General features: G+C 39.1%; 1 protein-coding gene across 1 annotated transcript; it reads left to right on the plus strand.

Annotated features, from left to right (window-relative positions):
- The first annotated feature begins 360 nt into the window (after positions 1 to 360).
- entpd3 (ectonucleoside triphosphate diphosphohydrolase 3) lies at positions 361 to 10734 on the plus strand. The gene is made up of 10 exons (XM_031278325.2): positions 361 to 518; positions 4411 to 4548; positions 4945 to 5062; positions 5359 to 5518; positions 6570 to 6729; positions 6864 to 7091; positions 8063 to 8326; positions 8412 to 8522; positions 9262 to 9399; positions 10064 to 10734. The coding sequence occupies exons 2-10, from the start codon at positions 4414 to 4416 to the stop codon at positions 10250 to 10252; spliced, it is 1503 nt and encodes a 500-aa protein (XP_031134185.2). The 5' UTR covers positions 361 to 518; positions 4411 to 4413; the 3' UTR covers positions 10253 to 10734.
- Positions 10735 to 12995: the final 2261 nt, after the last annotated feature.

Below are 12995 nucleotides of genomic sequence, written 5' to 3' on the forward strand. Positions count from 1 at the left end.
GCGCAGCAGATGCACTTTATCTTATTGATTACATCAATTAACTTTACCACCGCTCCCCCTCTCTCTTCTCACATTGTTTCATGCATACGCACAAATACCTGTGTCTGTGCTTAATCATTACACACAGACAGTGAGCGCTGCATCACTCACTGTCTGCGCTTATGGGCTGGTTGCTCTGTTTCACTGGTGTAGTGGTGAAAACTGGAGTTTGTAATGCATTGCTCCTCCCATGTTCCCTCTGTCCCTGACATTATGTTTTGTTGGGGTACAACAGCTCAGCTGCTCTTGTGAGCCAATCCACCTCTCTCTCTCCCACTCACAGCACACACACACACACACACACACACACACACACACACACACACACACTATCTCTCTCTCTCGCTCTCTCGCTCTCTCTCTCTCTCTCTCTCTCTCTCTCCCTTTGCTGCTCCCCTGTTTCCTGCTGTTTTTTCATCCCTTCCTCAGAGCCATCTCACTCCCGCTCCCAACCAGAATCTACAAACCAGCTCTTCAAGGTAAGAAACAAACACACCTCCTCTCTTTCACAAGCATCTACTGTATTTACCTGTTCACAAAACATTTATTTACCAGTAACAAAAAAAACAAAAAACAACCCAGAATTTTAAACAGTTAATTGATGCAGGTAAGTTTGTTTCATTGTGTGAGTTGATTTACTGGTCCTCACTGTGTTGTATGATATGTGCATGTGTTAGTGTTTAACCACATTCCACCCCTTTACCTCATAAAGACCAGTCTAAACAAGCAGACTTGCTGATTCGTTTTTTTCCTCGACTAGTTTTGTTGCATTGTGTATTTAGTTTACAAATATAAGTTTTACAAATGAAGAGTAAGGGGGGCTTGTTGTGCTTCAGGGTGGATAACAGAGACCAGAGTGGTCCACATTGTTTTTCTGTGTGTGACTTTAGACCAGAAAACACATTTATGTCATCTTGTACATTGTGAATGCTGCATCAAGTGAATACACAACTGCTCTCAGTGTAATCTCGTGATATACAGTATAATGTCATATACAACTGGACATGTTCAATGCAAAACTACTTATACAAAGAAGTACACTTTAAGATTGTAATATGTTGGTATTCTAAATTACAGTAAATGACCTACAGTAAAACCAAACTGTCTCTACTTAGCTTACTTGCTTTTACTGTCTGCATCCACATTTCACCTGTTTGTGACATAATGCAAATTATAGCTTCATATCTATGATGTAAGGTTTATGGAACATGTATCAAAACATATTTGAGAAAAAATACTAATACAAAACATGATACAGACAAAAAAGCATAACATTTGTCTGTCTTGTTGTCTAGCCGTTTTACCTGCATGTTTACACATGAAGTTGCTGTGGTAACTCTAAATGATGTAATGTCAAACAATAACAAACATTGTCACTGCGGTGTTCTTATAGTCTGATGACAACAAAGTGTCAAATATTGATTTGGGGTTTATACAACTTAAAAAGAAGCTTAAATGTGAGAAAAAAGGGAGAGATAGAGAGGGAGATGGATACTTGTGGTGCTGCTTACTCTCCCAACTGTTTGACAGACTGATAATGACACCCATGACAAGGCTGACACAGCAATACCTAATACCTGTAGACTGACACAAGTTTGTAATTAGTCTTGAGACCATTTATGACCTCCCATTGCCGTTAAGAAAAGCAAAGGATGGGTGAATATTATCCATTGCTGTGTCATTATTTATGATCATTCATTTATTTCATGACTCTATTAAAAACATGCTATTTTAAAAGGCATATATTCAGTCCTTGTTATTACATAGCATGACATTTTTTTTTTTAACCTTTATTTATGGAGGTAAGTCGATTGAGAACAAATTATCATTTGCGACGACGACCTGTCACATTCACACAGTTACACATTCATACCTGGAAGCTGCCCGGTACAACAGTCTAAAACAGTCTGATCTGCTGGCCACTGAGCAGCTCCATTGGAGTGGTTGGGGTTAAGGGCCTTGCTCAAGAGCAACTCAGTGGTGATGATGAGGGAGGGACAAGTGCTGCTCTTTTCACTTTTCCCCACCCAGATTTTAGCCTGTCGGTCTGGGGATCGAACCGGCGACCTCCCAGTCACAAGCTTGCTTCTTTAACGTCTAGGCCACCACTCCCAAATATAGATAATCTTCACATACAGCAAATACCAATGAGAACATGCACATTTAAAGAACTAAGGCGTAAATAGCATGCAAATAAAATAAAATAAATCAGAATATTAGAATCAAAAAAATGTATTGGTTCATGGGAATGTGTCTGCGCACGTCTAGGTACAAAGAGCTGCGTCTCATGTTAGAGAGTTTGTGTGTGACTCGTAATTGCAGCCATATTGACTACATGAGAAATACATGTGTGATTCTGGTAGAAGAACAGTCTTGTATATGCTAAAAATTTTCTTTTAACCTTGTGTACATTTTACTTTTTTTCCATCAAAGCACACATGGTGAATCTGGCACGAAACACTGTTTTCTGTCATTTATTATACACTTGAAACTCAAACAGAGCTGTTTGTGGCACACCATGTTTATCAACAAGATCCAAATTTGACTGAAAAAAGTGTTTCTCCGAGGTGAGCATTAGAGCATTGCCTAAAGCTTGACATCAAATGTGTTTGTTGTAAATGTCAGTGTTTGTACTCAATGTCTGGCTGTTTCTTCAAAGCCATTAGAAAGAGCTGAATACAAAACACACTTACTGTATGAACCAATGATCTGAGACTGGCCTTCCCTGAAAAAACGGCCACATAAGTTGTTTGTTCAAGCAGCAATTACGAGTCACATTTAGGTTTATAGTAGCGGCGCCCTCTAGTGGCTGTAGTAGTTATGATGGGAGTATAGCAGAAAGTAAGGCGACAAAGTATAAAAGCACCAAATTTCTACTTAAAGGTGCTCTAAGCAATGTTGGGTGACGGAACTTGTTGACGTTCGAAGTATTTTCAAACAAAACGAGGCTAGCTCGCCTCTCCCTCCACCTCATCCCGTCCCCTCTCCCTCCCTTCCGTGCTTCCGCGCACTAACCCCCCAACCCCCACCCCCAAATCCTTCTTGTCTTGGAACACTGTTTGTTATGTTTCGTGGGTGCAGGTTGGCACATTTTGTTTTTGTTGCCGTTTGTGGAGCCTGGGCTGTCTACAGAGACCGCGTTTCTTTACAGTGTGTTCAGGGGACAGGCAGCTCGCGGATAGTGAACAGATGTTTGCTGTATGTGACAAAAAATGTTGCAGCCTAAAAAACGTGTGACATCGCTTAGAGCATCTTTAAGGAGGTAGGTTGGGGTGGTGGATGGGTCAAACAAACACAGGACTTTCACCAAGGAAATGGGGTTCATGTCCTGTTTGAAAATAAAATTAAAAGCAGAGTTTGTTTTACTTTATGGAAGAAACGGAGCTACATCACGTTCTGCATCACGTGCTTAACCGGAAGTGAATTAATGTCTGATTTTAACCCTATATTATTTTTTACTACACTTAACTAAGTAGTTAAGTGCCTAAACATAACCAAACTGCAACTGTCTCACAATGTTATCGACGTGTTTTAAACCGTGGTTTAGATATGGGAATGGAAAACGCTCCCGGGGTCGTGTTAGAGGGTATGAACAAACAACCTATATTGTTGTATGGTTTGGAGGACTTGTTGAATGATCTTCAATGGCAGGTTTCCCTATCCAGTGGGTTTGTGCAATATTGAAATGTGTCAGCAATCTTATGTTGGATGTTGTAATCTAGCTGTGCACCCATACACTCTACGGCCCTTCCTTAAGACCTGAACAAGTTCTGCCAATCAGTGTTTTTTTACGAATTAGGTAGATACATAATTAACCAGTAAGGTTTCATTCCTGCATTTAGGTCCGACTGCACACGCAGTTCAAGTTTATATAAACAACACAACCAAAACCTTTGAGATTTCAAGGCTAAAGATGCAAGACTTTAACGAGACAGCAGCCAATTTGCTTGCTGGCTGTTGAGGACTTTTAAGCCTATTTTTTCTTCTTGCTGACAACCTTGGTAGAAACTGACACCTCCCAAAACTCTTTTAAATCAAACATCACAAATAGGTCAATCATAATATTATGGCATTAAAGTATCTCGTAATTGTTCATAATAAAAAGTAAGACAACTATTCAGACAGCCAATCATGATCCACATTCTTCCTCCTGATTCTGTTTCTTTTTATGCGTTTGTTTGGTGGTATTGCTTAGTCCATCAATACTATTAATGCTGCCAATGTTTTTCTTCCAGCTTGAAGTAAATAAAGTGTACTATTATTGTTCATCATCATTTTTCAAACCTCTCCACATGTCATCACTTTGAGAGCTAAAAAGCTTTTAGTGAGAACCACGCTTGGTTTTTTTTAAACCGCATTTCTTGCCAACAGGAAATGGCTTCCAAACAGCAAATTGGCTACAAGTGTCGCATAGCTGGAGTGCTGCTTCTCCTCTTGGCTAGTATTGCTGCCCTTGTTGCTGTTGCCGTCATCCAGGACACCTGGATGTCCAAAGAGTATAGCCTAGAGGTGAACATATACATGCACACGCACAAATGTATAATAATTAAAAATAAATAATAATAATAATGTCATTATTTGGCTGTAGATCTTCACTTCAACAAAGTAAAAGTACATAACAGTTCTCATACAGAGAGAAACAGAAACAGGTATACAAACACATACTTCGGCTCCCACACAGTCAGTTGTGAATGTGATGCCAAACGTTTTCCAGATGTCAGGGTCAGATATCATGATCCTGGTCCTGATGGACAACGTGGTGGGGGGTCGCAGCAGCCTGTAGTTTGATAGTCTCAGCTCTTTGCCATATTAACAAAATCATCTAGGGTTTTTAGATATTTCACTAATCAAGGTAAGAAGTGCTATTAGATAGACCAAACATTGATTTTTTTTCTTCTTCTTCAGTATGGCATAGTGATAGACTCAGGTTCATCACGTTCCAATGTGTACCTGTACAAGTGGCCAGGGGAGAAGCAGAATGAAACCGGAGTGGTGACTGAGATAATGAACTGTAAAGTTGCTGGTGAGTTACTGCTGCTTCTCTACACCGATTGCAGGTTTTGTGTGTAAAAGTTCTACATTTTCTAGAATTGAGTTACATAAAATGTTAAATGAAAATTTTGCAGTAAAGTAAATTTGAGTATAGGGGGTAAGTAAGAGAAAAAATAAAAAGCCAAAGCTTACTGAGCATTTTTAAATCATTCAACATTTGTTGAACTTACCAAGTTACAAATGTTACACATTAACATTAACAAATCACAACAAATTTGTAGTGCCTGTGCTTAGGAATATGATTTTATCTTTGCCTTGTGCCCACAGGTGATGGCATCTCAGAGATGAAAGTTGACCCACAGAAAGATGCCAAATCATGGAAGGGATTCAAAGAATGCATGGACAACATCACCAAAGCCATTCCTACTAAAAAACATGAAACCACACCTCTGTTTCTGGGAGCTACTGCTGGAATGAGACTGCTACAGTAAGGAAATGTTGAAATAAGTCAGCTTTAGGGTATTCTCTCGCCATTAAGGTATTTATGGGTTCATACTTGTATCTTGGGTTTCTACTAGAACATGTTTGCATGTTTTAAGAAAAAAAAAAACTCATTATTGTTCTTATACTGTCTGTCTGAATATACGCTTCGTTTTAGCGCCTGTCTCTTTAAGCCCCCTTCTCGAAAAGCCCAGTCTGCTCTGATTGGCTTGTGAGAAAAATATGGCGCACCTTTGCAAAGTTAATTCTGAAGCAGTGGATGGAGATACTCAGATGGGGGGCAGTATATTCTAATGAGCCTGCATGTGACATAGGAAGGGGAACCAAATCTGAATGACTTGTTGAATCCCATGTTTTCTGATGTAGACAGCCCACAAAAAACTGACTGGGATGTCTTATTTCACAGTGTGTGGGTTGATAGGCATTGCATATACCTATAAATACCTATATAAATACTCCATGTATATACTTATTATTGATGTTGGTATTGTAGTGGATATTTATGGAAATTCACTTCATCGCTTTCTTGCAGAGAATAAGATAAGATGCTCAATATCACTCTGGTATTTATATTGCAGTTAATATGGAGTTACAGCCAGGATACGATTAGCTTAGCTTAACACAACATAGACAAGGAACTGAGGGAAACAACAAGGCCTAGGTAAAGAGACCTCCTGGAGGTCACCTCACATTCTTGAATGGATTGAACAAACAAGATATAATGTGTTAATATGTCAATAGGCCAATATTTGTGTTACCTTTGAACAGAGCTAACTATTTCCTCTTCTTTTCCGTCTTCATGTTACACTAAGCTGACCATCTCCTGGCCAGCTCTGGCTTCCTATGTAGCGTACAGACATGACAGTAGTATCAATCTGCTTTTCTAACTCAGCAAAAAATATAAAGGAAATATAAAAAACATAATTTAAATATCAAACTATTACTTTAATGACACTGATTCCATATGTCATGGCTACTGACCTTCCTGTTTCCAATAAGATCTGTAATTGTGTTCCTTTTTTTTGCTTTGCTATAAGTGAGAAGGATGAACAGAGGTGCAATGAAATCCTGGCAAGTCTCACAGCATACTTGAGATCTTTGCCTTTCAACTTCCATAATGCTTCCATCATTACTGGTCAAGAAGAAGGGCTGTATGGGTGGGTCACTGTCAACTACCTCATGGGAAACTTCCTCGAGGTAAGACACTGTCATGGATCTATCTGTAGGTCAACATGTACATATCCCTTTAAAGGTGAAAAAAAGAATACTGCTTCACAAACAGGGCCATCACACGGTTCATCCTATACTAACCTTTCCCCTTATTTTTGCAGAAAAACCTTTGGAATACCTATGTACACCCAGAAGGGAAAAATACTGTAGGGTCCATGGACCTCGGTGGGGCGTCAACACAGATCGCCTTCGCTGTCCAGGATGATCTCAGCGGGCCTGACTACTTGCATGTCAAACTGTACGGTTACCCTTACAATGTCTACACACACAGTTTCCTCTGCTATGGCAAAAACGAGGCTTACAAAAGGGTTCTGGACAAAGTAGTTCAGGTACACAGCTTTTTGTTTTGTTTTGTTTTGTGTGTGTGTGTGTGTGTGTGTGTGTGTGTGTGTGTGTGTGTGGGCCTGTCTCCCAGATCATCCGTCTACATTCCAGGTAATTAGACTGGCCAACAGCTGAGTCCCATTAGCCTTGATTACAGTATTCAGTACTACAGAAGAGGAGAGAGAGAGAGAGAGAGAAAGAAAAGGAAGAGAGCTAGAAAGACAGGAATCTGTGTGTGTGTGTGTGTGTGTGTGTGTGTGTGTGTGTGTGTGTGTGTGTGTGTGTGTGTGTGTACGTTTTCTAGCAATAAAGGTCATGTCTTTCAGGTACTATAAGGGTGATGGTTCTTCTCTGAGTTCTCTCCCTGATAGTATGTGTTTCTATGTTCATGTTTAAGTGCTTGTGTGTGTGTGTGTGTGTGTGTGTGTGTGTGTGTGTGTGGTGCACATGGCAGTGGGAATGTCTGTTTTTTTTGCATGCATGTGCAGGCCAAGATCCATTAATGCCCAGTTAAGAATTGATTAGTGAATGGTGTTGACCCTGAGTTGCTAACAGGCAAAGGGAGACCAGTCAAGAATGCATTATGTCATTAAGAATATTGATCGGACTGTGAATGTCGTCATGCTAGTCTGCGAGAAATGCATTATTTCTTGCAACTTATAGCTTCATTCTTGAAAGTATTAGTAACTGAGCTGGATAAATATGCTATTCAGTGAGAATATGTTATGGGTATACATTTGCAGCAGGGTCCTGGCATAAAATGTTGTGTTGTATTAACATCAGGACCTACATGTCATAGTCAAGTAAATTAATCATGGTTTTTATATATAGATGGTGTCTGTAAATGCAAGTAATACTGACCAAAGCTCTTATCTCATCCTTCCATGTCTCTTCCTGTCCCTTTTTTTCTTATATGTAGTTGTCTTTACTCATCCTCCATTCTTTCTTTTGACATGTCCTCCTCTCAACGTTCCAGGAATCATCTGACCCAACCTACATTATAAACCCCTGCTACCCTGAAGGTTTCAACACCACCCTCAAGGCCTCATACATTTATGACACAGAGTGCACAAAAAAGCCTAACGGCTACAACCCACATCAAGAACTCTTCTTGGTGGGAACAGCTGACCCAGACAAGTGCGGCAGCATAGTGAAGTCCATATTTGATTTCAAGACTTGTAACTCATCCCAGTGTTCCCTCAACGGGGTCGAGCAGCCACCCGTCACTGGAGATTTTATGGTAACACACAGTGCAAATAGAACATGTGCAAGAAGAGAGATGAAGATGAAAAAATCTTACGATATGTCTCTACTGCTCCTGCCAGGCATATGCAGGATTCTTCTTTACTTCTAGGGCGCTTGGGATGAATGGAACATCAGATCTGGATCAATTCAACGCCTCAATTACGAAATTCTGCAACACAAATTGGACAGAAGTAAGCTTGTCCAATTTTATACATCTAGTAATAAGAAAAGGAAAACAGGTGGACCAGGAGGATGAGAAGATAGTTTAGGAAGAGTTAGAAACAAAGTAAATGTTGGGAGGAGCGAAAATATAGGGAAGAAAAAGGACAGGAATTCTATATTCTAAGTAGTGCAGCAAACACTACCACTCATAGGTCAACAACACTACACAATCTTTTTACTAAACAAGAACAGAGCAACAGTCAGTATTTTCTTTCTCCCTAAGGCACAAAACATGCTTTGAGATCACAGGCTGACATGTGCCTAGCAGTGTGGGAACATTTTCTTCTCTGTGTGATTTAGTGTGGGTGCTTCACATTATGTCAAAACAGCAACTTAACTCAATAAACAAACTATGTGCATTAAATGTACACATACAGATCATATTAGGTAGGGTTGTTGTTTTAGAATGATCAGCTCAGCTATTTGGAGATTTCAAGCACTTTAAGAATATTCCTGCCATGTCAGAGCGGATATTTCTCTATTAGACACATCTGTGTATCAGACCTCAAAATAGCACAGTTTAAAAAAAAATCCTTCCGGATGGATGTAGTTTTATTTGATCTTATCTTAACTGTGAATTGAAATCAGTCTTGATCGCACATTGTTTTGTCTCAGTATTGTCTTGATATTAGCATTCAGCTTCATTCGATTGTATCATTCTTCTTCCTAATCACAGGCCACTCTAATCTCTGTTTCTCTTCCTTTCAGCTAAGTGCAAAAAAGGCATGGATAGCTGAAAGATATCTTAAGACTTACTGTTTTGCAGCTCACTATGTCTTCACTTTGCTGGCGGATGGATACAAGTTTGACAAAGAGACATGGAAAAACATTAACTTCGAAAGAGAGGTTGGTTGAGCAAAAAAAAAAACACATAATAACATACATAAGTGTGAATGAGGCCACCCATGGGAACCTATCAAAGATGGATGGCTGACATATTAATCATCTGCACACATGAACAGTTGAAGCCAGAGTGAATGGCAGGCAATGTATCGCTCTGGGATGCCCTAAGGACACAGAGCGTCTTTCACAATGGCACTCCCTCAACAGAAGGGGATTCCTGGTCTGTGACATGCATTCTATCAGTCATGAGTCATAAAGAAAGACAGAAGATGTGAAAAAGTCACACATTACAGCAGCAGTTTCCAAATTGTATGGCAGTTTGCCTTTAGATTTTAACACAAGAACGTTCCACAACAGCTGCCGATGCTCCCAATTTCCAATCCCACCAACAAGAGAGTATGTGTGCTGCGTGTCCTGTTTAGTGCCTTTAGGCTGTCTGGGAGTCTGGTGGTTTGGTAGGTCCTTTTAGAGGAAGTTAAAAAAAACAGACACACTTGGAGTATTTACATGGGTGTTCTTTGGGTGTTATGACTCATCTTTTGCCCTAGAGCTGCAATTGTGCAACTTCTCTAGACATGCAAAGTGATGTATTAGCTGCATTTACTACTAAAGAATGCAGTGTACACATTCACAGTAAAACGTGGGAAATCTCTCCTCTTCTTTTCAGGCAAAGAACACCAGCATAGGTTGGAGTTTGGGCTACATGCTGAGTATGTCCAACATGATCCCGTCTGAAGTGAAATATACCCCCCCCATGACGGACCCCGTCTTTGCCGGCCTCGTCTTTCTATTTTCAGCACTTACTATCATAACTGTTGTCTTTGTTTTCATCATCCTCATTCGCACCTGCTATTGAGAGTGTACATTACAAAAGGAATGATCTGCCATTGTAAGCCTTGGCGTCTACTGTTATCCTGTAAGTAGAGGGACAGAGCTACAGCAGCATGTGCCAAGGATCTACTATAGTTAAAGTTACTGAACTACTGAAAGTTACTAATGAATGCCTTTTATTTCAATTATGAGTTTTTTATGACAACTGAAGAGCCTCAAAATGAAAACCTCATTTTGTACCTCAGGGAAACTCGCGTAGATTTAAATAATGGGATGTTTTTAGTTTTACTCTTCCAAGCTCCACTAAAGGAAAATAGTGTTGTTTTACAGACAAAAACAGGTGATACAGCCTGATGATGAAAGAGCACCCAGAAATGTCCATGTGCTCCTTCTTGTCGCACATTGTGTAATCAATGTGCATTGAAAGCATGAAAAATAGAAGTACACACAACAATACTCCACATTTACGGAATAAAAACCACCTTAATAAATAATGTATTGAGTGTGCTATGTGCCATTGTTTCATTATGATTTTGCCTGGGCCATCCCTGGGATGGTTTTCATTCTGTATTTAAAGAACAGAGCATTGTTGGATTAATATAAAATATATATATATATTAGGGCTGTCAAAATAACGCGTTCATTTCGATTAATTAATCAGAAAAAATAACGCGTTAAAAAAAATAACGCAGACTGGAGCCATTCTAGCTAGCTAGTAGCTGGATTAAACACGGTTACAATGCTGACAGCTAACGCTAAACGGTGTAAAGTTTGACTGTGTTTTACTGTAGAGGATTCAACACCGGGATGTAACAATCTGCAGCTACTGTCGGAAAAACAACACAGACGGTGCGTTCAATGAAACTGGTAAACTACAGCCTCGTGGTGCATTTGAAGTTATTGTAAATGTCCTTTTCCCATCTGGTGGTTGTTTTTGTTGTTCAACAGCAATTTACTAGTGAAATAAGTTATTGTTATTGTTATACATTATTATTAAATCATTTAATTTTGACCATATGGCCTTAGCAATAAACAGGTTCAGGCACCGTTAATTATGTATGCGATTAATTTTGATTAATTAATCATAGAGTATGTAATTAATTAGATTACATTTTTTAATCGATTGACAGCCCTAATATATATATGATAAGTCAGTGGAGTAGTTTGAGAAACTACACCAAAGAGTTAAATATAGTGTCAACACTGACAATCCACACATTTCCAGTTTTCAGTGTAATCTCTACTCAGTGTTGCTATGAAAGATTTCTGAATGAGAGATAGATTTCAATCAGCAGAGACTAGTTTACAAATATAAAGCAATGATGCAACAAGGTTATTTGAGTTTTTTGACTCAATTTTGTCAGTTTTGTAGATGAGTCCTAAGCATGGCTGAGAGGGAGCAATGAATCTGACTGACTGAGCTGTGTATGAAACACACTTGATAAGTACATCCAAAACATTGAATTGGTAGATGACCAGTAAGTATTAGCAAATAAGAATGTTTTCCCATTATTGTACAGTCCTTGTTACAGTATTGTTAAATGAGTTTCTTTTCTCAACAATAAACAATAAAGGCATTACAGAACATTTCATTCTATAGCAAAGAAAAGAGATTTCTTCACGACATAATTTCTGACTGAAAACAGCATGAATTCAAACGTGTGTGTGTGTGTGTGTGTGTCTTTTGACATTCTGTATATACATGGCTCTCTACTTGGGTATTGTTGTATTTGCACTTGAGAGAATTATGCATGATGTGTATGTAATGCACTGACTACTGTATTGGTCCTGTTTTGCTAATTCTCTATTCAGTATATAATAAACCTACTAACTGTACCTTTCGTGGCTGTTGTAAGAGATTCAGGCTTCCGTGTTGCATCATTTACCTTACTGATTTTATCTGAGCTTGGCATGTTATTTAATTTAATACCAAACACTGGTGGCTTCTTCAAATCAAATTCATTAATTAACAGTGGATATATTAATGTACAACTACGCCTGTATGAATCTAAATGTCGCTTGTTTATCTGTGTCAACTGAGCAACTGTAGATGTCCTGGTGACCTGTTAAAATCACACACACACACACACACACACACACACACACACACACACACACACACACACACACACACACACACACACATGCAGCTCTTCCTCCAATAACCTCTCTTCCCCTCCCCTCACATCTCATACTGTGTACTCTCATACTGTGTACTACAGTGCACTCTAGTGGTACCGCCTTGTTCCTGCGGAATATACAGTACAAGGGGAGTATTGACTGTTTGAAACATTTTTTTATTGAAAGATTTGTCTAAAAAGAAAACATAAAGAAAAGAGACATTTGAAACTACAGCAATATCCACTGGTTCTACAGACACTCTCAGAATCACAAGTTGAAAGACATAGGAGGCATGTGACCAAGCAAATAAAAAAATAGCATCATCAGTTATTTCTGTTGCATCTTCTTTAACACACCTGTACAAAAAAAGATCTCATAAATATTACTTTTGTTCTCGCTTTCTCTACTTTCTCTCTTCTTTCAATAATTTATTTTCCCATAGACGTTTGTATCTGCTTGATTTTGGTTGAACTTTTTCTACGTGTCCGTCTGTTCCTACATTGGCTTCTTATCATTGGTGGAGTGTCAGGTAGGTGGGTCTTCAAGGATTGACCTCAGAGCTTGTGTCAGCCAGTTAAAGTCCACTGATGCTCTCTTACTTAGTACAAATAATGCAGATTCGTATTACCAGCTTTTAGCAAAGAAAA

The sequence above is a fragment of the Sander lucioperca genome, chromosome 10 (assembly GCF_008315115.2).
Source record: "Sander lucioperca isolate FBNREF2018 chromosome 10, SLUC_FBN_1.2, whole genome shotgun sequence".
Lineage (NCBI taxonomy): Eukaryota > Metazoa > Chordata > Actinopteri > Perciformes > Percidae > Sander > Sander lucioperca.